Here is a 26,347-nt window from a genome sequence, read left to right on the forward strand (position 1 = left end):
TTAGGTCATCAGGTTAATACTTTATTTGTTTGATTGTAGCGAGGAGAAAGAGCGGGAAAGAGGTGAACAAGAGGAAAGTGTTAAAGAAACAAACCAGGGACTTCTGGGAGAGCTGTGGCTACAAGCCTTTGTGTCAAATCCAGACAAAGTTTTCAGGCAACATTAAAACATTTCATATATTTGAAGAAGAAACAAAACAATAACGGATTTGTGGACTCTAAAAACTATGGCACAGTATTTACCAAAACATACACAATACCAAACAGTTTAGCCACACCCCTAGAACTATGACCAGCTTCATAGCACATTAAGCCACAACTTTTCTCCCGGTCATTTGCCTTTTTGAGAAATTCACCCATGTATCACTTCCATTTCTTAAGCCAGAAAAAAGGCACCTTGTCTGAAATCTGGAAGATCCAAACCATTTGAATACAGCTACGTTTAAATATACTGAAGCGGAGGCACAATTCATTTCAACTTACTCAACATAATGTAAATATGTATATCGTCACCAGAATTCACTGTCTATTTGCAGGCGTTTGGGTCAGTGATTAATCACCACGATGGCAAAAAGAGAATAATTTTTTATTTATTTTTTAAACGAAACACAAAAACATGTCTATCTAGTGAAATGGCCTCGATGGGTACAGTATGGTGAGTCTTTACAGCTGGGTAGGGAAGAGGGTGGGCTCGAAGAAAACCACAGAAAAAAAACACAGGCTGTCCATATACAGTACCCCCCCATACAGACACACATACCAGTGGAGGCTGCTGAGGGCAGGACGGCTCATAACAATGGCTGGAAAGGAGCTATTGGCATGGCTTTAGACACATGGAGCCCACGTGCTCAATGTATTTGATACCATTCCATTTCTTCCGCACCAGCCGTTTCCACGAGCCTGTCCTCCCCAATTAAGGTGCCACCAACCTCCTGTGCTACATACAGACACCCGCTTAGACACACGCTTAGACACACACACACACACACACAGAGAGAAATACACACAGAAGGCTTGTAACCACAACCAAGTGGAGGCCGTGAGCCCCTGCAGTCGGTGTTTCCGTCCTCTTGCCCGAAAAGAACAGTGCAGCGGTTTCATCGCACACAGACACCATAAACACTCCAAAAAGACGCTGTGTAAATTGTGCGCGTTTGGGGAGGAACGGGGATAAATTGGACAGCTCCCATACGGATTGTGAGAAATAAACGTGGTAGCTGCTCTGTTTTTAGGGGGTTACACTGCAGAACAAATACAAAACAAAGACAAAACAGAGATGGTGAGCTGAGAGTGTGTGTGTGTGTGTGTGTGTGTGGGGGGGGCGACAGAGGATGAGGAGCCACGGGAAGGAAAATGTGAGCGATGTTGGATATCGAGAATAATACAAAACGGTTATGAAGCGAGTGTTGCTCATGCTTTTGTGGATACAGAACCTACGTTTCTTGACATGTTCCTAGGACTACTGTAAATACGCATACCAGACTTCATAACGGCTCTCCACGCGTTATTTTTCGAAGTCGGAAAAAACTGAACCCCATCGAACTTTATGCACCTAACCTCTTGACTAAAATGACATTCATAGTCATAAGTGTACTCAAAAAACCCTTTCATTTGCTGAAGCCACTTCTGTCTAGCAAAAGGTGATATAAAAGTCAAACAAAACAAACACATGTAAATGTAACGTACAAGAGAAAGACACTACAGAATAAAGTCCCACACGACATCTGGGGAAACTCCGAGCCGCACAACGGATGCTGCTAAGCCCGGCCCTACAACACCGGCTCTAAGGGGCGTCACCCTTCTCTTCTCTGCCCCAGAAGAGAGGAGCTATTGGGACACGAAAAGCTGTTTTACACAAGCGGGCCCCACTGTGGCGCCATCCGACTCCATTTCCGTTGTCCTTTTCTATGCCCTTTCAGTAAAGAGGGGTCATTTTGATTTGACCCCGGAAGCTCCGTCGAGGGTACTGACCTAGGTGCGCCTGGCCTCTGTGGTTCTCTTTTAAATCTCCCTCGCTCGCTCTTTCCAGATATTACAGGAATTGCCCTGCCCTGATTCCACCCCTCTGTGTTTTTCCTTCTACACTCCCCCGCTCTTCGAACCGGCCTAGTAAACGGACTGTGTCTTTGTTGGACACCAGGAGGCATCAGGGGGAGGAAAAGGGCCACCGAAGATTAAAAGATCAACCTATTTCTTATGTTGTTGTTTTCTTCAAACCTTGGAAGAGATGAGATGAGTACAAGGAGAACAGGAAGTGCGTGGTCTACACTAACCTGTGTTTCTCACCCAGTGGTCAGCTACAGCTGAAGTACATTTACAGATCAGCTACAAGACTTGTCAAGTCTTCCCCCCCCCCACGCCTTTTATAGGAACATTTTGCAGTTGTTTTGCGCAAGGTAAACGCTAACATGAACCCCTAAGCAGACTCATCTGGCCACTATAGTAACATAAGCCCACAAGATCTGCCATTTGTCTCAAGTACAGATTCTACTCCATCCATACGGTTAGCTAGCATTGCTACTTTGGGAACTGGAAACAGAATAATTCCTTCTACTGAACTATGCACAGACCTATAAAAGGGCTAGTCTAGTGTTGGAATGCTGTTAACACCACAGAACCCCCGTGGAATGATCAGCGCTCAGATGGCAGACTGCAGCCGTACAGCCGCTCGCATTCAGACACACCAGGCGAACAGAAGCCAACCCCAGCGTGCCCAACTGAATAACTCCTACATACAGGTCACGCACAGCTCCCACAAACACCCGGAGCACACGTTCACATGAGCGATCACACGCCACACACTCATTTGATGCCATTTCAAGCTGATCCCTTTCCCCTCCCTAAAAAGCGTCCCCCTAGAGAGGTGTATTCGTGATCAGCATTATGCAGTCACTGTAAAGGAAAGCAAGAGAGAAACATTTTCACACCCTGTTATTATTATTATTATTATTATAGACATCATAACGAGTCGGAGAAGACAATTATCCAAGCGCTAGTGCAGAACTAGTACGACAGAAAGACATGAGAACAGAAGCCAGAGGAAAGGAGAGGAGGATATCCGCCTGTAATGATGAAATGTGTCCCTTCTTTCCTCACTCATCCTCCTCCCATTCATCCTCTCTGCCGATTCAACGCCGAGGCTCTGACTGCTACTTCACAAAAGAGAGGCCGGGGACTGTGCAAGTGGACTCAGTAACCATAAGGAGACGACTCCACCCCTTCTTCCAACCACAGGCCTGGTCATCCACTTTTAAAATACAATAAAAGGGTCACTTCTCTCTACAACCTCTACGGCTTTCCGCCGCCGCTGCTGTCCCGCTGCTTTCTACTGCTGCCACCGCTGTTGTAGAGGCTGGGGTTGGCCACTAGGTGGTGTGGCAACATGCCAGTGTAGGGACCAGCTGCAGCAGCGTAGTTGAAGAGGGCAGGGAGGAAGGGCAGCGGCGCCACCTTGTCGTCCCCAGGGGCCATCATGTTCAGAGCCATGGGCAGGGAGGCCAGGTTGTAGGGGTAGGCCAGCAGCTGCGGCCCGTAGAGCAGATGGTACGGGTCGGGGTAGAAGGGCAGTTTGGCTAGGTCCCCGGTAGGCATCATCTTCCCCAACGGCCCGAAGGCAAGAGGCCCGGTTGGGTAAGACATGAGCAGGTTGTCCTCCTGCTTCTTGCCAGAGCAATAGCCGCTCTGGACGATGAGGGGCAGGGGGTAGTCCTGCATGGGGTATCCCCTGGCAGTGACTTCCCCTCTGTGAGGGTCTCTGGATGGCGCTGGGGAGTGGTCCTGGGGCACTGCCTCAGACGGTGGGGGGACCCGTGGGAGCAGGAGGGCGTGGGCCGAGGGGCGGTCGATGCCACCGACTGACCCAGTGGGCAACTGAAGCCTCTCGGGGCCCCGTGTGCCACACATGGACTGGGAGACTTGGCGGTTGGCCTGCATCAGCAGGTCCATGGCAGTGGGGGAGAGGCATGGGGACACGGTGGGCCGCCTCTGCAAGGGACGGTTGTTAATAGTGGTTTGAATGGGTGTGTGTATAGGGGACGGTGCGGGACTAATTGGCTCCTCTTTGGGTACCAGGAGGATCACCTCCTTGTCTCTGAGCTGCTCCTGTGGGGGTTGAGATGCCCCCCTAGTCTGCTGAACCCTCTCCATCTCCCTTTCTCTCCGCCTCTCCCTTTCTAGCACTCTGTCCATATTCCTCTCCCTCTGCCTCCCCCTTTCCAGCTCTCTGTCCATATCCCTTTCCCTTTCTCTCTGCCTCCCCCTTTCCAGCTCTCTCTCCATATCCCTCTCCCATTCTCTCTGCCTTTCCCTCTCCACCTCCCTGGCTAGGATTGAGGACATGGTCAGGTCTTGTGCTTGGTTGGGACTGGGGCTCCGGGACAAGGGCAGGACCCTGACATCTTGGGCCACTGGTGAGTCCTTAAAACCAGCATGATGGAGGAGGCCCATCCCACATCCCTGCCTCAGTCCTTTCTCCACAATATCTCCCTCCCGCTTCACGCCACAGACCCCTCGGAGGGGCACTGTTGTCATAGCAACGGACGGAGGAGCAGCAGTGTGGTTGATTCTCATCTGCGAGGTCAGGTGCATGTTCAGAAAAGCGGTGGGTGGTCCCATGACAGGTGCAGGGCTGGTCCTCCTGTGGCTCTGCCCCTCCAGACTCCTCTTCCTGGGGGTCCGGTAGTCCAGACATTCAGCTCCACTGCTCATGGCCAGCACACCCTGGAGGGGCGAAGTGCAGGAGGGGGGAGAGGGTGCAGGCCTGTTAGAATCGGGGATATCGACCATGGGGATCTCTGAAGGGGGCTGAATAATCAGTGGACTGGGCTCTCGGTCAGGAACAGGAGTGGCGAGTTCATTGAGTTCAGGGCTGCTGCACAGTGTTGGAATATGGTGCTCTACTTTCACTTTGCTAGGCTGGCTCGGGCACTGCTGTGCCTCTATGCCCTCGCTGCTATGCTGTGGTTCTGGGACAGGGTAGCTGATAGCTGGGACAGACTGAACAACGGGAACATGGCCACTCATGGTGTCGAGGTCTTTGCTAGCAGTGCTAACTGTAGTCTCTGCTGCTGCTTTTGGCTCTGGCTGGGTCTCCTCCCTTTCCCTCTCCGGGGAGCTGCTTAACTCGTGGCGCCTCACGTGGCGGTTTAGCGCCGAGGATGTCTTGCATACCTTATGGCACTGCAAACAGGTGTGTCTCGCCAACGACCTCCTGCTTAGGCGACTTGGACTTCCCTTCCCTAGTATAACCCTCTCTCTCGCCCGGTCTACCTCTGCCAGCTTAGTCTCCCTCTCCACGCCCTCATCTCTGGACTGAGGTCCCGCTCGGGGTGGCACGGACAGGGGGTCGGGGTCTTTGGGGTGCCGAGTTCTCTGGTGATCCTCCAGCTGGTCCCTGGAAGGGAAAGGGGCCCTACAAAGGAGGCACACAAACTCCAGCAGGTGGCTGAGCTCGTGTTTATCCCGCTTCCTGGAGCTGGAGAACCAGCGGCCACAAGTATCGCACTCCGACGCGCTCCCATCGGACCAGGGACGCCGTTTTGTGTCCATAGGGGAGACTGAGGTAGCCAGAGGGGGTTGGGGAGAAGCCAGGGGAGGATCAGTGGTCTTAAGGTGGGCCTCCTGGATTTCTTCCTCCCCCTCTTTGTCTTTCGAAGGTATAGGGGAAATACTGAGGGATTCAGGTACCTCTCCCTTCTCTTGCTCTATGTGACCTTCCACCTCCCCCTCCACCTCATCCATCGTTCCATCCTCCTCGTCTTGCTCCCCTGCCTCCTTATTTACATGGTCCATGATTCCCTCGGCCCGCTTCATAAGCCGGAGGGAGCGTTTGTAGTGCAGTTTGGCCTGCCAGTTCTTTGCTTTGTGGACGTGCGGGGTCTTCCTCTTGGGTTTGTAGGAGTAGTAGGGCCTCCAGAGGTTGTCCTCATCGTCCTCACTCTCCCCCTGCTTGCGCACCTCCTGGCGGAAGTAGTACTCTCTGACCTTGCCCGGGGCTATGGGACTTTTCTTCCTGCTCTCCCCATCTCCTCCTCTCTCCCCCTCGGCTCCGGTGCTCGAGCTGCGATGGGAGCGGTGTTTGTGGTGATGGTGGTGGTGGTGGTGGTGGTGAGAGTGGCGAGGTTCCTTGGTCTCCAGTGGGGAGGAGTATGTCCTTTTGGCTTTGGAAGGAGGGGGGCTCCTGTCCCTCTTGAGGTCCGTCTCGGAGATACTGCGCTTGACCATGGCCTCCTCGCCTATCCGCACCGTGATCTGACACAGCGGCCCGGCTCCTTTGCCCTCTGACGACGGTTTGGCTGAGGAGCCGTCACTCTTGCTGGACTTATGATGGGACCTACCCGTCTCTGATCTCCTCTCCGACTCCTCTGTGGCATCTGAACTGTCCACTAATTTAGCTCTCTTCCTATGGCTCTCCGTACTCTCCCTATGCTTTTTAACAGGCTTTGCACTGCTCTTGGGGAGGAGTGTCTGGCTGTTGCTAGATTCAGGGGAGGGACTGCTCAGGGGGCTTTTCCCACCCCCGGAGGTGACCTGGTTGCTATGGACAATGACGGATGACACTGCTGTGCCGTGCACTATGACTGATGGCTTGGGGTGTCCGTACGTGATCACCGAGGACAAACCCAACTCTGGGCTACCGCTGACCTTGGGAGTTTTAACTCTGTTGCCAACGGATACCTTGGAGCTGCTGCCACGACTACCTACCTTCTCGGATGCTGGCTCTCTGTCTGCTACTCTCCCTAGGGCCATGCCTGTTAGGGAAGGGAGCCGGATCTCTCCCTGCTCTAGGGCTACTGTGAGTGGGAAGCTGGCAAGGAACTCTTCAGGGTCTGGCTTCACACCCTTGGGTAGAGAGCCACTGATGAGGCTGCGCAGGTCACCAGGGTCCAGGGAGTCAGACAGGCTGCAGTCCAGGGGCAGAGGGACGGCAGAGGGGTCGGAAGGGGGCAGCTGCAGGCCATTGGCCAGGGAGTCACTGTAAGTCTTGTAGGGTCTCTTCTGGGAACGCATGGGGAGCAGGCGGTAGAACTTGAGCGCGTTGACCTTCTGCTTGTAGCCGCCGTTAGCCGTCTTCTCGCTGGAGATGAGGCCCGGGCTGATGCCGTGGAAAGCCTTCTGGTGGGTCTTCAGGTTGTAGTACGTGGCGAAGGCCTCCCAGCAGAAGATGCACTGGTAGCGTCGCTCGCCCGTGTGCCACACCTCGTGCTTGGTGCGGTACTCGGCCAGGGCAAACACCTTGTCGCAGAAGTGGCAGGGGTACTTGCGGCGCCATGAGTGCACGTTGGAGTGGCGCTTGAGGCTGGACAGGGTCATGTAGGAGCGCTCGCACACCGAGCAGAAGTAGATGACGTGGCCGTCCACCACCTTGACGAAGTGGTCCTCGTCCCCCACCAGCTCGGACACGTCGCCTTCGTGTCGAACTAGGAGACCTCGCCCTTTCTTCCCTTTTCCAGGCTTCATATCTTCCTCGCCTGCCCCCAGAATCTGTCCACCCTCCACCCTAACCTCCCCTTCCTCCAGGGGCTCCTCTTTTGGCTGGATGGGGAGAAGGGGGAGGTTAGAGGGGATAGCCGGGGTCAGAGCGTGCCTGCAGGAGGCCTCGTGGGACTGCAGTCTCTTGTTGTGGATGAAGGCTTTGCCACAGTGCTGGCAGCTGAGGGCCCGGCCGCCACGGTGCAGCCGCATGTGGGCCGTGAGAGACGAGGCGGAGCTGAAGAGGCGGTGGCACACCCCACATATCAGCTCCGCCTTGGGGCCATCTGGGGGGGTGGAGGAGGCGTGGGGAGGAAGAGGGGGTGGGATGAAAGAGGAGGAAGGGTGAGGAAGAGGAGGAAGTTGGAGGGTGGGCGGGTGGAGGTTTGGTCCAACTTGTGGGCTGCCCACCCTCCCTCCTTGTTTTCCTGTTTTCTCCTTTCTCTCTGTGCCCTGCCTCCCCTGGCTCTGATAGGCCACGGCGCTCAGGTTGAACAGGATCTGTGCAGTGTCTGAGGGGGAGGCTGTGCCATTGGTCAGTATGTGACCCTCCCCTGGGTAACCCACTATAGGCCCATTGGAGGACCTAGGGGTGAACCTGTGGAACTGGGAGTCCAGACCTGCTTTGAAAAGAGGTGGGGGGGATTTGGTGTCCTTTTTGACCAGTGCAGTAAGATCCATGGGAGAGGAAGAAGAGGAATGGGAGGAGGAGGAAGAGCATGGAGAGCTGTCATGTCTGGGCTGTTTAAACGGCCGCCGTTTGTCCGTGGTGGCGGCGGTGGCCAGTTTCCATGACGACCCCTCATTGGACCCCTTGGAGCCTGAAGAGGAGTGTCGGCAGCGAGGGGAGGACATGGCCGAGGAGGGGCGGTGGTTGTGAACGGTGAGGGCGGCGGGGAGGGCGGCACTGAGGGGGAAGCTGAGGGTGATCTTAGCGTTCTCTGGGCCGCATGCCCCGTCCTCCATCATGGCCTCCCCTCCTCGGCCCTGCCTGCTTTTACCCTTCATCTCCCCTGGTTCCTCCTCCTCTTCTTTAACCAGGTGGGTCAAGAAGGGCACCCCGAGGCTGAGGCCCGCCTCTGAGAGAAGCCTTTTCCCCTTGTCGTCCCGGCGGAGGACGTGGGAGGTGTAGATGAAGTCAAGCAGGTTGGACAGCACTCTGGACTGGAGGTGAGGCAGCTCCAGGACTCGCTCAGCCCCCCAGAAGAGGGGGTTGATGACGGGTGTCCAATACCGGATCCGAAGGCGGTGGGGAAGACGTCGACAGCAGTAGCTGGCGGAAGTACTGGCTGCAGGCGGTGCTGGCGGCGACGAGGTTGACGTCACAGAAGAGGGTGGGCCCGGCGGCCAGGTGCTGCGTGTTCAGGCGCAGCAGGAAGAGGCTCGCGTGGAGAGGGTCGCACACCTCCGGCTGAGGCACCATGACCAGCCCTCAAAACCTGAGAAACGACAAGAGATGAGTGTTACAGCTAGAATGGATCCCTGCAGGCATTTTTTTTGTAAAACGCTGTAGATAACTGCTACATTTGAATGTATAACACCAGAAAAACTAGATTCTCCTTCAAATATTCCCCCACGCTAAAAAAAATATACTAGAAGTAGCATGAGAAACGCAATAAAACATCAAAACACAAATGTTGAATGCGCCGAGCTGTCTGAACTACTTAGCAAACAGCTCGGACACCCATGCATATCCCACAAGACATGCCACCAGAGGTCTCTTCACAGGCCCCAAGTCCAGAACAGACATTGGGAGGCGCACAGTACTACATAGAGCCATGACTACCTACATGGAACTCTATTCCACATCAAGTAACTGATGCAAGCAGTAAAATTAGATTGAAAAAAAAAACAGATAAAAACACTTTATGGAACTGCGGGGACTGTGAAGCAACACACACCGGCACAGACACATGCGCGCGCACACACACACACACGGATTCAGTACTGAAGATATGTGGTAGTGGTGGAGTAGGGGCCTGAGGGCACACAGCGTGTTGTGAAATCTGTGAATTTATTCATTTTTAAATTGTATAAGCTACACTTAATTTCGCTGGACCCTGGGAAGAGTAGATGCTGCCTTAGCAGCAGCTAATGGGGATCCATAATAAATACAAATACACGTTTAAAAAAAGAGAATGGCGAGAGGAGGGAAAGAGAACTAGAGGGAGGACTGTGGCAGTGCTGGTTTACATTTGAGCACGCAGAGACGGGAAAAGCATTCCAAGGATCCATCTCGGCTGTACCACAACATTCCCGTCGCCTAATTGGAAGGCATTCAGATTTAATCAAGAATCCCCGAAATAGAGTGTTGACTTACATCCCATAGCCATGCTAACTTAAAATAGGTTCCCAATTGGTGGGGGGGGTGATTCCCATCACAGCCTGCTGGCCCATTCCTGGCAGTGGTCAGAATTTGCTGGCCATGACCCTAACCATTATTTGTGAAGGCAGAGGGAGAGGAGGGGAAAGCGGGAGCCAGGGAGGGTAGGGGGGTTGTGAAGTTTTTTTTCTTCCGCCCACTGCATCCGGTTCTGTCGCAGTTAAGCTCGAGAAGACGAGCAACGGTCGACGGGGCGCTTCCCATTTCAATTCTAATTTGAACGCCGATTGCGGAGGATCCACTCGCCTGCGATCTATTCATATTCAGCTCGCAGATTCGCAACAGGCAATTATTTTGTTATTACATATTTAGCACGGGCTGTTCTATGGACTCTACAGATTGGGGAAGACGGCTGTTGAGGCCTAATGGTGCGGCAAGAAGAAAAACCCTCAGTCATGCTTTTCTGCCTGCGTTTTCAAGCAGCAGGGCAGGCAGGCCTCTGTAAAATTCCACAGGCAGCCCTGAACAGGCAGGAACTAGGTCAGCACTGTTATTGCAGAGGGAAGAGGAGGGAGAGAGAGAGAGAGCGAAGGGGAGAGAGAAAAAGGGCCAGGCTGGAAACAGAAACACAGAAACGCACAGCACATACACAGCTATACAGACAGGCAGACAAACACAGACACACCCCCATGGACACAAATGCACGCAACCATACATACAGGCACCGGCAAGCACACTCACGGCCACAAAAACAAACGACTGATGGTCGCGGATGGCCTTGCTTAGAAACATTTACATTACATTACATTTAAGTCATTTAGCAGACGCTCTTATCCAGAGCGACTTACAAACGCATGCAAAACAATGGGGTGAAGCAGAGGAGTAGCCCGCCACAGAGAGTCTGTATAGGTGGAATGAACTGAATTACAGGACAGAATAAGCAGAGTTTTGAAAGTGGATTAAAAGAAAAACACAGAAAATAAACGGAGAAAAACAAATGCAGGAGAGGGTCACACCACGCGCACACTAAAAACCGGTTCACATGATACGCAACGAAACACAGACAGGTGAAGTCGCACAGCTACACACCATTGCTCTCTATTTACCCAGCGACACAGACGAGGACGGTGCCTACGTGGATTAGCAGGAAGTGTGCACATAGCTAAACGGAGATACCTGGATGTTTACTGTGCAGTGTGCTGTGATAAAGCATTGTCATGCAGGAAACCCCTGATATTAGACACCAGCTACTCACAGGCCAACACAGCGTGAAACGACATGAGGACTAAAGACGTCACGGTGTCATCTGGTGCGCCGCGAAGGGAAAATTAATCTGCCGCCCCCCTCGCTCTCGCTCTCCTTCTTCATCTCGCTGTGACGCACACAACTGCATCGCCACAACCAGGGCCTTGAACAACAAACTGGCCATGCGTGACATGGGGGGGGGGCTTCGCACACACAGGAGTACACACCCTCCCCCCACACACACACACACACGCAAGCAAGCGTCTGACCCCCAGAGTGCCAAGGACCCAGCCTCGCCTCCTAAAAAATAACATGCCCTTTCTGAAGGATGGTGATCCACTCAAACAAACACATTCGCTGAAGGAATGTCTGTCTGTGCTCGCCGTGCTGTGAAAAAAAAACAGAACCACAAAAAATAAATGAATGAATGTGCAGGTACACTTGTTGTGGGACAAATGACTCACTTACAATAGGTAGAAGAACATTAGCCAGAATCACATCAGCGACAGGAAGTTGGTCAAAGAAAACCTTCAATGCTACACTCCAGGGTCACAATGACCACGTTACTATTAAAGTAACTGGAGTCCTAATCAGTTAGTACGCCATGGCTCCGACCCCATCTCCTTCATGTGTAGAGCCAAGCCATGGATTACTTACTGCAAGAGACTGTTGGGTGGCTTTCAGCTAGCATGCAGAGGAGAAATGTGTGTGTGGGGTGGGGGGGGGGGGGGGGGGGTTCACGCTGGAGTGGGAGTTAGTTTACCCGTTCCGCACCGTGAGCGAGTGGAGTGGGGTTGTGGAAATAGGAAGGTGTCGGTTGGGCTCTCCCTAGTGTGGAACGGCCAGTCAGGGGGGCACCAGTTGGGCTGTGAAAAGGGGGCTGTCGCTGGAGACAGAGAGAGACTGAACTCTCCACAAACCCCCCAACCCAGAAAACATGGTGGAGCCAGCCAGATGGGGCAGAGGGAGTAGAAGGAGGCGGAGAAGAGGAGCAGAGGGTGGACGTGTCAACATCCCCCAATCACTCAGCGTAAACTGTAGTATCTCAACGATTTTGCATGCCACTCCACACACCAGCTAACCTGCCCCAGGTTAAAACACCACCCTCGCCATGGCCTGTTCGCTCCCAACCCAGCACGTAATTCCTGGAATTCTGCCCCATAATTGAATCATGGGAACCATTAAGGAGGAGGAGAAGGGGATGCCCCCCCAAAAAAAAAGGTACCTTGAGTCGTAAGAGTGGAAACACTACACCAATTACCCTTTTGAGTCCCTCTTAAGACACCACGTACACACACACACACACAACGCAGGTCTGTTAGTCATGTACAGTGTAAAAAGGCTCAGGATTGTTGGAGACGTAAGCAGCTACCAGACACTAAATCGCCATTGATAGCACAAGGCCACGTGAATGAGGGGACAACTCTTGATAACATGGAACGCTGCTCCAACGTCCCCAGAGGGCTGCTGCTGTGGCCGTAGCACCGTTGCTACAACACAGTACAACACCGTCCGACCCAGAGTGCATCACCCGGCAAGAGGCCAAATCATGACTTCGTAGACACTCGCTTTCTGCTTTAAAAATCGCTCCTAATCAACGAGAGATTTATGCCAAATGTCGCAATCTCAGTTTCAAAAATTGGACAATTGGAATGGCTTAAGCGGGAATTGCACGTAAATACAGCATTGGCAGGTTAATCAAGTCTTCCAGTGGAGACCAGTGGCATAGAGCCTAGACAATATACAAACAAGAAAACCTGTACCTGAAAACCAACAGCTGCAACGAAGCAACAAGGCCCCGATAACTCATGACCCCTAAAGCCTGGTGGTATTGTAAGTCACATTTCCCATAGAGTGAAGCCAGAGGCTTGGCATGGCAGACATGGTGACCCATGGGGAAATATTTGACAGAGGGACCCTTTATTGTTTGTTTAAACAAAAAAGGAGGGTTTGGTTAGTTAAGGAAACAGCAATAGGGCTGTGATGTCAAAATGCCCTCCAAGATTTAGCAAGAACCGCCTCCCGCTTCCAAAATAACCTGGCAATAAGGAGGATATTATGACACACCAAAGACCCAGGGAACAAGAGAGACGAGAACAGCATAATCCCGGCACGAGATTATATATCAGGGACATGCATGTTCAAGTTGATTCCCCAACTCTCTCTGTCCTTTTGGGAGTTTAGTTCATGGAGGAAGATCGTCCGACCGGTCACAGTGAGAAAGGGTTCCCCTAAAATACAAAGGACCATGTCATGTCAATGTCCATCGCCTTGATCAGACGAGCGTTAGCTTAGACCCGTTAATCTGGACTGATTCACGCGGATGCAAAAGACGCAGAGAAATGTGAAGTTTCATCACAATCCCTGAACGAGTCATCGCTCCTGAAAAAGAACTGCGTGGTGCGCCAGCGAGACAGGGGAGGATGAGGGAGACGAGGCCTCTTATTGGCGCCACACAGTACACACACACACACACACAGTGCACAGGCACACACACTTAATAAAATCTTCCATTTCTCCTGACATACAAAAACAACAACAACAACAACGCCGGCGATGGAGAGACTGAGAAAAACAGGCAGAGAGAGAAGAAAAAAAAGCGAAGAGAGCAACATGTCAGCCTCTCACTGCTAGGCAAGCACACAACGAGACAACGTACCTCGGGAAACCTCCTGCTGCACCTCTGCTGTGATGTGTTCTCCCTCTCCCCTCTCTCTCTTGCTCGCTCTCTCGGGCTCTCTCTCCCTCGGTCTGTGTGAGCGCGCCGCTGTGTGTGTGTGTGCGCGCGTCTGCGAGAGACGAGGCACACACAGGCAGCAGTGTGTAAAGAAAAGAGGGCAGGAGCGACTCTCGCACTCTGGCTCCCGCTCTCCCTCGCCTTCTCTCTCTCCCTCTCTCCCGCCTGCTCCGCTCGCTCGCTCACTTCAGTTTTGCCTCTGACACATGATTCTCAGTGTTTTTGCCTATTTTTTTTCAGCAAGTGAATTTTTTCACCCCCCCATCTCTTCTATTCTCTCTTCACCTCCTCCCCCACCCCCTCTGAATCCAATCCTCTTTTTATTTGGAACTGTTGTTCTCCAGCCACACACACGTGCACACACAAACACGCACACTACTTTATATACACAAAGCCTGGCGAGATAGGGAGAGAGAGGGAGAGCAAGGCAGAGGACGCCATTTAAGCAGTTAGTTACGAGCACTGCCAGTCCCCAAAATGGCTGAAAACAAACAGGACCAATGCCAACAAAAAAACAAAAAACCTGGGGACTAGGATAGATAAACCTGGGAACTAGGATAGATAGAGAATGGGGGGGGTACAGACAACAGTCTGATGGTCGATGGAAGTACTCTTAACTGAAGAAAGGAAGAAGGCAAAGATCAAAGAAAGAGAGATTAGGGCAGGGACACACTGCCCTCTATTTTTATTGCCTCTTAAAAGGTTTGAGGTTTATGGGGAGCGAGCGATGGCGACAAAAATCAGGTGTGTGTTTCGGGTTCACTGCGAGTGTGTGTGTATGACCCTAAGGCCAACTCTACCCTGCTGTACGACTGATTGATTGACAGCCAACAGAAACCTGCGTGGCCTTGCCGTGTTTGTTTATGTCAAAAAGATCCGTTAACTTACCTGGCAAAATAAATAAATAATTTACTAGGATCCAAATGGAAGAAAACAGACTGAAGCGGAGACTTCCTTGACTTCTTCCACATTTTGCTGTGTTTCATCCTGAATTTTAAAATAGTTTCATTTAGATTTTTGGGAGACTGGCCAAAACAATACATCATAATTCCGAAGGGAATTAATTAAATAATATGCTTTTGGGTGCTTTTATCCAAAGCACCATAGTCATGCTTGCATACATTTTTTTTTTTAAGTAAGGGTAGTCACGGGGATTGAACCCACAATTATTTTTTTAACCTTTATTTAACTAGGCAAGTCAGTTAAGAACAAATTCTTATTTTCAATGACGGCCTAGGAACAGTGGGTTAAACTGCCTTGTTCAGGGGGATTCTGCCTTGTCAGCATGGGGATTCGATCTTGCAACCTTTCGGTTACTAGTCCAACGCACTAACCACTAGGCTACCTGCCGCCCCACTATCTTGGCGTTGCAAGCATAGTGCTCTACCAACTAAGCTACAGAGGCCCAGAGAATTATGATGTCATTATATTAATAAATATATATTTTTCTTTACAAATGAATCAAAAATGCAAAGCTGAAATGTCTTGAGTCAATAAGTAGATGGTCCTTCTGTAGCTCAGTTGGTAGAGCATGGCGCTTGTAACGCCAGGGTAGTGGGTTCGATTCCCGGGACCACCCATACGTAGAATGTATGCACACATAACTGTAAGTCGCTTTGGATAAAAGCGTCTGCTAAATGGCATATATTATTCAACCCCTTTGTTATGGAAAGCCTAAATAAGTTCAGGCGTAAATATTTGCTTGACAAGTCACATAAGTTGCATGGACTCACTGTGTGCAATAATAGTTTAACATGACTACAGCACCCTAGTCATAGACGGTTCTCTCTTCTACCGCACGGCAAGTGGTACCGGAGCACCAAGCCTAGGTCCAAAAGGCTTCTTAACAGCTTCTACCCCCAAGACTCCTGAAAAGCTAATCAAAGGGCTACCCAGACCCCTCTTTTACACTGCTGCTACTCTCTGTTTATTATCTATGCAGTCACTTTAACTCTACCTACATGTACATATTACCTCAACTAACCGGTGCCCCGCACATCGACTCTGTACCGGTACCCCCTGTATACAGCCTCGCTACTGTTATTTTACTACGGCTGTTTAATTATTTGTTACTTTTATTTTCTACTTAACACTTATTTTATTTACTTTTCTTAAAACATTGTTGGTTAAAAGCTTACAATTATCTGTAAGGTCCCTCAGTTGAGCAGTGAATTTCAAACACAAATTCAACCACAAAGACAAGGGAGGTTTCCAATAGCTAGCAAAGAAGGATACCCATTGGTAGATGGGTAAAAAACATTTTTTTTTAAATATTATCCCTTTGAGCATGGTGAAGTTATTAATTGCACTTTGGATGTTGTATCGATACACCCAGTCACTACAAAGATACAGGTGTCCTTACAAACTCGGTTTTTTTATTATTATTATTTTTTTACCTTTATTTAACCAGGCAAGTCAGTTAAGAACAAATTCTTATTTTCAATGACGGCCTGGGAACAGTGGGTTAACTGCCTGTTCAGGGGCAGAACGACAGATTTGTACCTTGTCAGCTCGGGGATTCGAACTTGCAACCTTTCGGTTACTAGTCAAACGCTCTAACCACTAGGCTACCCTGCCGCCCCAGTTGCCGGAGAGTAAGGAAATCATGAGGCCAATGGTGATTTTAAAATTGCTATAGTTGAATGGCTCTGATAAGGAGAAAACTGAGGATGGATCAACAACATTGTATTTACTACACAGTACTAACCTAATTGATGGAGTGAAAAGAAAGCCTGTACAGAATAAAAAATATTCCAAAACATGCATCCTGTTTATAACAAGGCATTAAAGTAATACCGCAAAAAAATGTGGCAAAGCAGTTAATTTTCTGTCCTGAAAAAAGTGTTATATTTGGGGCAAATACACAACACATTACTGAGTACCAATCTCCATATTTTCAAGCACAGTGGTGGCTGCATAATGTTATGGGTATGCTTGTAATCGTAAAGGACTGGTAAGTTTTTCAGGATAAAAAAGAAAACGGAATGGAGCTAAGCACAGGCAAAATCCTAAAGGACAACTTGGTTGTCTGCTTTCCACCAGACAATAACCTAAAACAAGGCCAAATCTACACTGTAGTTGCTTACCAAGAAGACAGTGAATTTTCCTGAGTGGCCGAGTAACAGTTTTGACTTAAATCTGCTTGAAAATATATGGCAAGACGTGAAAATGTTTGTCTAGCAATGATCAACAACCAATTTGACAGAGCCTGCAGAATTTAAGAATAAATGGGCAAATGCTGCACATCCAGGTGTGGAAAGCTCTTTAGAGACTTACCCAGAAAGACTCACAGCTGTAATCGCTGCCAAAGGTGACATGTATTGACTCAGCGGTGTGAATACTTATCTAATCAATATGTATTCTATTTTTCATAAATTCTAACATTTTGTAAAAAAAGTGTCTTCCACTTTGGCATTAGTGGACAAAGATCGTTGACAAAAAAATGACAATTAAATTAATTTGAGTCCCACTTTGGGATACTTTCAAAAGCTAATTGTCCAACAAGAACCTATCATTTCCATTGCAAATGTTTTGCTAGTGTGCATTAGTGAATACAACCCAGGGGTGTATTCATTACGCTGATTCTGCTGCAAAACGTTTTGCAACAGAAACCGTTTACTCCAATCGGGAAAACGTTCTGCAACAAAAACAAGTTCCTATTTGACAAATTCAGAGAGGTCCCTCCCTGTGTCATTACGCTTGTATCCATTTGGTTCTTAAACGGTAAATGGTTTCCTTTGCAAGACATATTGAATACACCCCTGACTTAACAAATGTTCTCTCACAACCAAATGGGAACCAGTCAAAAACAACGGGTATCTTATGTTCTGGAAACGTTACTTGTTAGACAGGATACCACCGCCATCTTGGCCCTGACTAACTTCTTACAATTCCACACGAGACAAAAATCAATGGCATTCCACATACCCCACATCTCTAACTACCCCAGACTGCTCTGCTTCTCAACAGGGGGGAGGGGGGTCAGTAGAAAGAGAGAGGGGCAGGAGAGAGGAGGTGGGGGGGAGAGAGAAGAATGTTCAGGACTTTACAGCCATCACACATATCCTACTTCCCCATCCTCTTACACTGCTGACACATGCACAGCAGCACCCCCCCCCCCCTCCCCCTTGCCACCACTCCCTCCTGCTCCTCCCCCATTGTATACTAGCACACTTGTCTCCATGGGAACGGAGCCGGGACTGGGTGTTGTTGCTGTGACCTCTCTGGCTCTGCAGGAACTTTGGTGCTTTTTATCCCCCTCCCCTCCAATGCACTTTTTCACCAATGGCGCGAGAGAAAAAGAGAGCGAGTGTGTGGGGGACAGAGTTTGAGTGTGCTTGTGACAGGGCACATAAAGCATGTGGCACATATAAAGCATGTGTGTATGAGAGATGGGGGGGTGGGTAAAATATTGGCCGTTGGCGGTCAGAACAGTGAGGGGTGTGTGCGCGCACGCTTACGTAACTGGAGTGCGGCCAACCAGTCCCACACATGTGTGCAGTGTCCCGTGGCAGTGGCGGCCAGACCCCCTTAACTCTGTATTCAGAGGGAGTCCCGTTGTCCAGCCGTCCCTATTCATGGGCGTTTGCCCAAACGTGATCATAGCTTTTCATGCTGTGCTACCAAGCGACACACACATCTGAATACGCAACGATGGAAGCGCCAAGGGAACCATCTTGCTGGGAAATCAGAGCCATTATGGAGTGCTACATTCAAAACCATTTACCGTTAATAGGGAAATGCATCGTTTTAGAAACACTTGACAAACTTCACCCACACACAAGTCTTGAAAGTAAATGTATTGAGAACAGCGTGAGAACAAAGAAATGTTGAGTATTTTGGTTTGCAATCGATAAACAACAAAAATATATTTGCTCTGAATTGTTAAATGGTTGTCGAGTTTGACAGCGAGACTGAAAAATAGGGACCTGAAAACTATTGAATACTTTCAACAGTGTAATTGATTTCAACAGTGAGCGGGCCTCATTCATTCACCAGCGCTTGACAATGTATTAAATAGAATTTGGTCTCATCAGAGTCCTGCTTGAAACCACCACAGGTCCAGATACAGATACCTAAGCTGGTGCTGCTGCATATACAATCATTTAACTTGCAGCCTCGAATTCAAGTTTACTGAAGCCTAGAGAAGGACTATAATCAAAACAAAACCTAGAGAGACTGACCTGCTTAAGTGGTAAGTCCAGAGGTGTTGACCTCAGGTTTAAAGGTCAGGGGTCGTCTTAAAAGGGGAACAGGAAGTGGAGTCGCTCCACAAAGGGGTCAGGTGGGCGGCCATTCGCTCTGGCCTGCAGACAGGAAAACGTTATCAAAAAAATAAATTGCGAGACTTGCACATCCACACACACACGCAGAATTGCATACAAGCAAACTTGCAGACACACTCCTGTGTGCCACATGCAGACATATATTGAAACTATTAAACACACAAATACATACTCTTGTACAAATGCACATGACTTTACTGCGCACATGATTAACTGCGTACGCTCGGCAGATGCCCCAAAAGCGGCAGCGTGTCACAGAGGGTGACTGTGGCGGGTGGATACATTACAATATCAGATGACGGAAATGGGGTTTTAGCACTAAATGGCTACTAAGTGATTCATATCCCCACGGTGAGTGAATATGGCCAGAGCCAGCACGCTTGTGTGATCGCTGAGCAGGCCTTGTGTCTGCGCCAACACAGCCCGTGTTGAGTCACACAACCTGCGCCAGTGAAATCTGGAAAATTAGAGCTGAACAACACTGAATGGAGGTTACTAGAGGATAGTGACTAGCTTTAGTTTAATATGCAACCGAGAGCAGACCTAAAATGCACGCACGCTCGCGTCGAGGGAAAAAGGAAAGGAAATGCTGCCAAAAGAGACTGGATAGGATGGGTGGAAAATCATCTGGGAGGGGTGCCTGATACGGTTTGGGGTGGTGTTGGGGAGGGGGAGGAGGGAGTTGGTTTTTCCACTGCCAGGGAAAGAACTGCTAAATCAAATTAATTAGCTTCTTCATCTCCAGGCAGCTACTCAGGCATGCTGTAATGGCAAAGAGAGTGGGAGGGAGGGGGAAGTAGGGAGAAAGAGAGTGTACACAAGAGAGAATTTGGTGAAGGGGTGACTAGCCTGTTGTGTAGGTTCAGGATAGCTGGGAGGAGGGTTAGTGGTGAGTGAGGAGGTCATATTTCCCAGAGAGGGTTGTTTTACTGGTGTTCAGTGGTGAATAGGAAGTGGCTCTATGGTGACTGTGTAGCAGGCGTGCCGGTAGCACTGCACTCCGGGCGTATGATACTTCCTGTTCCTAAGATGGCATTGTTTTTGGTGTCAACATCCCTGCTCTTCCACCATGTCTCTTTAAGAGAGCTATGGCAGAGAGAGCGAGAATGGCCGTAAGGGACAGCGGGGGAAAAAAAGAGGGAGCGTGTGAGGGGGGGGACACGGAGGGTGAGGGGGGAGACAAAATCAAATCATTCCCCAGTGACAGAAAACAGGACAAAAAGCACTATGATAATACCGTTGACGTCGGGAGAGAGGGAAAAGAAAGGGAGCGATAAAGGAAAAGTGAGAAAGAAAGAGAGGCAGATGGTCAGAGGCGTCGGCGCTGTGCCAGGGAAAACACTAGAGGCAGAGCAAAGAAACTAAAAGAGAACAAAAAATGAACAGTGGTGGGGCAAGGGGAGAGCCTGCGGCCAGCATGTGGTAGTCTCTACAGCGCAGTATGAGAGAGGGGGGCAGAGAAGAGAGGGGGAGAATAGTGGTGAGTGGAGGTGGTAAGGGGGAGAGCGAGAGGGCAGAGGACATAAGAGAAAGAGGCAACAAGGGAGGGAGAATTAGGCAGAGGGGAGGAGGTAAGGGAGTGAGGAAGCAAAACAAATAAAAGGGAGGTAAAGAGAATTAGGGAAAGGGCGTGAAGGATAGACAGACCCGAGAGAGGGAGAGATGGCCAGAGCCAGTCCCCTGGGGGAGGATAGTAGGACTCGGTGGTGCTGCTGGGGCCAGACCTGGCCGGCGCCGAGCGGAACCCAGATTAACACTAAACCGATTGCGAAGGGAGGTGGGATCAAGTGTAATTAATTTAGCACCTCAGTTCTGGGAGAGGAAGAGGCTCCCAAAGCATTCACACAAAATTGGATCATGTGTGTGAATCTCCTCCAAAAGCTATCTGTGCGTCCTCTGAAAAGTATCTCAGACTTGGACCCGTAAATATCGAAGCGTCTTAGATTATTAGATTAGTTTGCCAAAGAACGCAAACATCCTTAGAAAAATATGCCCACATGAGACAGAGGTTGGATCTGGAGGGATAGATGGATGATGATAATAAGGGACGCATAAAAGATGGAGCCACTTGGCAACATCATCAAAACAAACAGTAAAGGGAACAGGACATTCCCTGCGCTCCCACTGGAATGCCTTTCAAGAAAAGTGCTCACTTTGTTCCGTTGATTTTTTTTTAAACAAGCGAGAGCGTGCCTCTAAGCCAACGTCATGATACATTTTATTACGAAACAGCAGGGCCAGTGTGTATACACTTAAATTGTAGGGTATTTTTTAATTGAGTTGGAAGCTAAACATTTATGCTTGACCACTTGGTCTGTTAGGTACTGATATTATCAGAGTGGGCTGAATTTTTTGGATCATGTAGTCGCAATTGAATCACTGCAGATACTGCTTGGTCGTGAATGAAGGGAATTCACGCTTGAAACCGCAGTCCCATGTTGTAACCCAGTCAGTCGGCCTACTAACAGAAAACCTGGCTGAGAAATCAGGCACACGCAACAGGACTGATATTTTATGTGTTTATCCAGATTTTACTCAGTGACCTGATGGAACAACCTTAGCATGGTATACACAAAGCATGTCATCTTGTTTTTGTGCGGGATGCTTTATGCGTATCTTTACAGTGTGACAGACAGGGATAAACACACAGCAAACCAGAGCCAAGAATTATAGGCCTGCACTGCAGGTGCATTTGTAGCTGGGACATCAGTGGCCAAGGCGGTGAGAAAAGCCACATAATCTAGCGCATCTCATGTCTCTTACCTTCCGTCGCAGACAGGAAGGATGTTTAAATACGGGTCCAGAATCTCGTGTCAAAGTGGAGTAACCTCTCCCTGGTTGTCTCTCTTCTCCCTCTCTCATTTAAGGGACTGCGTGGTCACTCGAACGTCTGCATTGGTCGTGCAGCATTTACCGTGATATTGTCTCTGCAGAAGTCTGGGCATTTATAATTCTTGCACTTCGCGGAGCAACGCAGTTTTTTTTTTTTTTTTGAGCTGTTGTGAAAGAAGTTGTCAAGGAAGTGAGTTTGTGTTGATACAGGACCTCCCGCCCCCACTTACCGTTAACCAATCATGTCAATGAGTTGTTGTACAGAGCCCTCCGCCTTGTTACGTTTGAGAAGCGTACGGCGAGCACGAGAGCTCATCTTGGCCTCTGCCTGCCTCCAGAGGCTTCGCAATTGCGTCACACCGTCCATAACGTGCCCCCGACCACGTTTTGGATCAAGCATAAATAGGCTCTTACTGTGCTATGGAGGACACGCTAAGCTCCAGGGTTCTCCTTCGCACATTTTTTATTTAACTAGGCAAGTCAGTTAAGAACAAATTATTATTTACACTGACGGTCTACCCCAGTCAAGCCCTCCCCTAACCCGGACGACACTTGGCCAATTGTGTGTCGCCCAATGGATACTCCCGATCGGTTGTGATATACAGCCCGGAATCGATGCAGTGCCTTAGACCGCTGCGCCACTTGGACGCACCAAATGTAAAGAATGGCCCCACTAAAATGTAAACAACGCAAGAGGCGTTACGCCATCTTGTGGACTGGCTATGCCATTGTTTAATTTTTACATTGTCATCATAGAAGGCTATATTTGTTTGCAAGAAATGGAAGTTAAAGGTGTTTTAAAAAATCTAAAGTGATCCTCCTGGGCTCCCTCGGCCATACTCCGCAGAACCACCTTGTTGAAAAAAAATCATAGGGAGACCTGCAGCTCCTTCACACAAAACATGCACTGCCAGGCAAACACTGACATCACCAAAAAAGAGCTCCCTCTGAAAAAGGGCATCTGTCTCCACATAAACCAAACTCACAAGGACAAAACAGGTACCCTCATGTATGTCACCCATCCCACTGAGAACACTATGCCCCACTCAAATGTAAAGTGTTAGACACACAAATAACATGTGACGGGAGAGGCATTAAACATGTCATCGCCCATACTCACAGATCAGTCTTCACATGGTAGATTGGTGTGGGCCCTTCTATATGGCTAAACATCAAATTTGAACTAAGATAGGCCTATATCCAATGACAACCAAAGGCATTAAAATCCATTGACACAGAAATGCTTTATAAACTCCATTCATGAGGGATTGTGCTAATGAATCAACATTAATGTACAGTATATTGACCAGGTAAACGGTTTTGAATGTAGGCAAACTACACATCAAATGATACATATGCTAAGCTGCTGACATACAGCCGTTATTGCTGCCATTCCCCACCATGTCACTTGTCTTGTTGCCAGTAGAGGGGGCTGAGAGCAGGTAGGGGACATTTGTGCACTTGAGCAACAAAAAAAAGCATGCCATTTGCATTGTAGACCACAAGAGGGAGCCAAAAAGCTGATGGTGCTTTAGTATGACAGCACCATGTAGAAGCCTTTGTTTAACGTTGACTTGTAAATAAACAGACCACAATGATATGGCCAACAGGAATCTCTAATATGTGGATAACATAAACATAACCCAAGTGCTTGGGAGTAATAAGGATACAGCTGATATACAACAACTTCCCACTGGGAACTTGAGAACGGTGTTCCTCTGTCACGGCTAGAATCTGCCAAAGAAAAGATGAGGGCAAAGAGGCGTGTTGATAATGGCGAAACCCATTCAGTTCCCCAAATACATAAACAGAGTCAAGAAGTATCTTCAATTTCTTTATTACTTTAAACAAGAAAATAGCTACAACCAGTTAATGTCATCTAAACAATAACTATGAGGGGTACATATTAGCAACCACCATTAACACTTAAGGAGCTGTAGTTAACAGAGAAGAGCTAAGTCACTTAGAAATGTATTTGCGAATTGACATGCAGTTTAGTTTCCAGGCCTCCCAAGTGGCGCAGCAGTCTAAAGCACTGCATCGCAGTGCAAGAGGCATCACTACAGACCCGTGTTCGATCCCGGGCTGTATCACAACCGGCCATGATCGGGAGTCCCATAGGGCGGTGCACAATTGGCCCAGTGTCGTCCAGGTTAGGCCGTCATTGTAAATAACCATTTGTTCTTAACTGACTTGCCAAGTTAAATAAAAAATAAACAAGTATAGCGCAATGTTATCGTATCTGTAGTACTTACATTTACATTTAAGTCATTTAGCAGACGCTCTTATCTCTTCTCTAAAAAAACACTGCTACATCCAGGCTACACATTTAATCAAGAACACACCAAAAACTGGTTAAAGCAAAGGGAGAACATTCTAAAATATATTTAGGAGCTTTAGGGTATAAACAGTGTATTTTTTCTTAAAGACCTCTTGGCATTGGGGCAATATACTGTAGCTAGAGTTGTGTGAACAATGTCTACAGTAGCCGTCCTTGGTCCAACTCCAGATCTAACAAGATTATTATATTATGCAACAGGCTAAAGTGAAAACACCTTTGGTGCCTAGTGAAGTAGGCTGCTTGTTGACTAGTCTGGAACTTATAGTTGAAATATAGCATTTACAACATCTAGGACAAACCAAATTGGCATGCAAGCTTGTTGACAAGACAGGATAACAAGAAGCTAACTATATGCACCGTGGAAACAGGCAGTTTGTGAAACTGAGAAAATCAAGCACTTTACTTGATTAAACTCAATGTATACATTACCTGGCTAGCCAACATGAAGCAATCGAACGTTACACAATCGATTTTCAACTCTTTTCGAGGCATGCTCAATCCATTCTGGTGAAGGCAAACTTTCAAGTTAGCTGGTACCTAACAAGACTCCATTTTTCTTGCCAACAAGAAGCAAAAGCACCAGTCACAACACCGCCATGTTGAGACGAGGTTCCAACGAATGTACAAAGTTAGCAATTTGGTAACTATTGTTACTAGCAAGCAATACAGACAGGGAAACAAATATTCGTGTAAATAGTCAAGTATCATATTAAATATTTGTACATATATTGAAGATATTAACAGGAAATGTCATGAGTTGTTATCTGCTCTGACAGTGCCAGACAAAACCATGACCAGTGTTTTGACCATGTCTACAACTCGGTTAACTAGCCAGCCAGCTAACAGACCACGCAACATGTGGATAAATAGGTAGTTAACTAAATGATAAATGATAAAAACGAACATTAAATGCCACCCTGTATTTCCTATGGATTTACACGCCAAGTTATGCCTTTGAACAACATGGCACATAGTGTTTGAGGTTGGCTTGCTAGTTAGCGACCCGGTCTCCCAGGAGTCCCGGTGGCCATTTTTGTTTGCCAACTAAACAACATATTAAAGCCATCAGATGCGTCTATTGGCATCGGTGACATTGTAACAAATAAATCAGCGCTAAAATAATATCTAAAACAAGTTGCTAATTTACCACCCTTAAGTAATTACAGTATCAAACTGGCGGGTTTCACTGTATAGCTCGCTTGAACCCACAAAGGGGTAACGCTGCTAGCTGGCCGCATCTCCAACAAGCCAACGTTACCTACTAAGTATTCTTAAGCGATTATCTAACTCGAGGATAATAAAACATTAATACTTGACTTAACACCAACCAAATGTTAGTTTACTAGTTGATGTTACTAGTTCATAACTATACATTTTTTATTTTGCATGGACTTTTGTTAGCTAACAAGACACTTCTTACCGCCAAAGCCAGGCTGTGTCACTGCGTTAAACGTGGCCTTCCAATCTCGTCCCTAATTCAGAAAAATCTTCCATTTACATTACAAATTAAAGCGACGTTTGCTCTGAAAACGTGTATTTCAAGCTTTTCCGTTTGAATTATGGTAAAGTATTTCACGGGTATTGTAATTTAACACCGCAGGCTTTCCCCAGACTTTCCCAGTTGAAGTACTGAAAAGAACACTGATCGCTTGATACTGGAGACCGAGGATTCTTGCATAGTCCCGTAAAAACCAAAATGTTGTCATAAAATAACAGTAATTTCGACATATTCTTAAAAAATGTCAAAAACGAACTACAATAAACTGGTTTTAAATACAAAACAAATGACAAACTAGTTAAATATGCCTTTGATTTACGAAAGGTCGAGGTAGGCCTCATGCGCAAGCTTCTTTTTCCAGAGTCGTAGCTGATCCAGAGCGAGACGAACGAGACAAGACAGATTTTTTTTAGTTTTGCTTAGAGGGAAAAATTACGAATCGGTCAAATTCGGCAAAGATCGGGAACAAGGCGGGTTTAACGAAAGTTATCCCAACGCCGTCATATCTCTTTAGCCATTGGTCAATCTTTATGTACTAATGTACATTAATATTATAATTGACCAACCACACGGCATCTTTTTGAATATTAATAGAACTACAACCAAATGTACATTGT

At 48.3% G+C, this 26,347-nt stretch overlaps 1 protein-coding gene across 10 annotated transcripts; it reads right to left on the reverse strand.

The window, feature by feature from the left end:
* On the reverse strand, nucleotides 1–26,139 carry LOC118368682 (zinc finger and BTB domain-containing protein 38-like). Of its 10 annotated transcripts, XM_035752977.2 has the most exons (5): nucleotides 25,653–26,139; nucleotides 23,562–23,625; nucleotides 21,823–22,055; nucleotides 18,958–19,080; nucleotides 1–8,908 (listed from the first exon to the last, which is right to left on the reverse strand). In XM_035752977.2, exon 5 carries the CDS (start codon nucleotides 8,475–8,477, stop codon nucleotides 3,288–3,290), a length of 5,190 nt encoding a protein of 1,729 aa, XP_035608870.1. In that variant the 5' UTR covers nucleotides 8,478–8,908; nucleotides 18,958–19,080; nucleotides 21,823–22,055; nucleotides 23,562–23,625; nucleotides 25,653–26,139; the 3' UTR covers nucleotides 1–3,287. The 10 variants fall into 10 exon arrangements, with proteins under 10 accessions (XP_035608870.1, XP_035608875.1, XP_035608871.1 ...); XM_035752982.2 differs by lacking the exons at nucleotides 21,823–22,055; nucleotides 23,562–23,625 and adding an exon at nucleotides 13,697–13,826; XM_035752978.2 differs by lacking the exon at nucleotides 21,823–22,055 and having other exon boundaries at nucleotides 22,122–23,625.
* Between the last annotated feature and the right edge of the window lie 208 nt (nucleotides 26,140–26,347).

This window comes from Oncorhynchus keta, chromosome 35 (assembly GCF_023373465.1).
Source record: "Oncorhynchus keta strain PuntledgeMale-10-30-2019 chromosome 35, Oket_V2, whole genome shotgun sequence".
NCBI lineage: Eukaryota > Metazoa > Chordata > Actinopteri > Salmoniformes > Salmonidae > Oncorhynchus > Oncorhynchus keta.

Bases quoted from the DNA above. Each gene is read 5' to 3' on its own strand.
- LOC118368682 (XM_035752983.2), bottom strand. From the start codon at position 8,477: ATGAAGGGTAAAAGCAGGCAGGGCCGAGGAGGGGAGGCCATGATGGAG.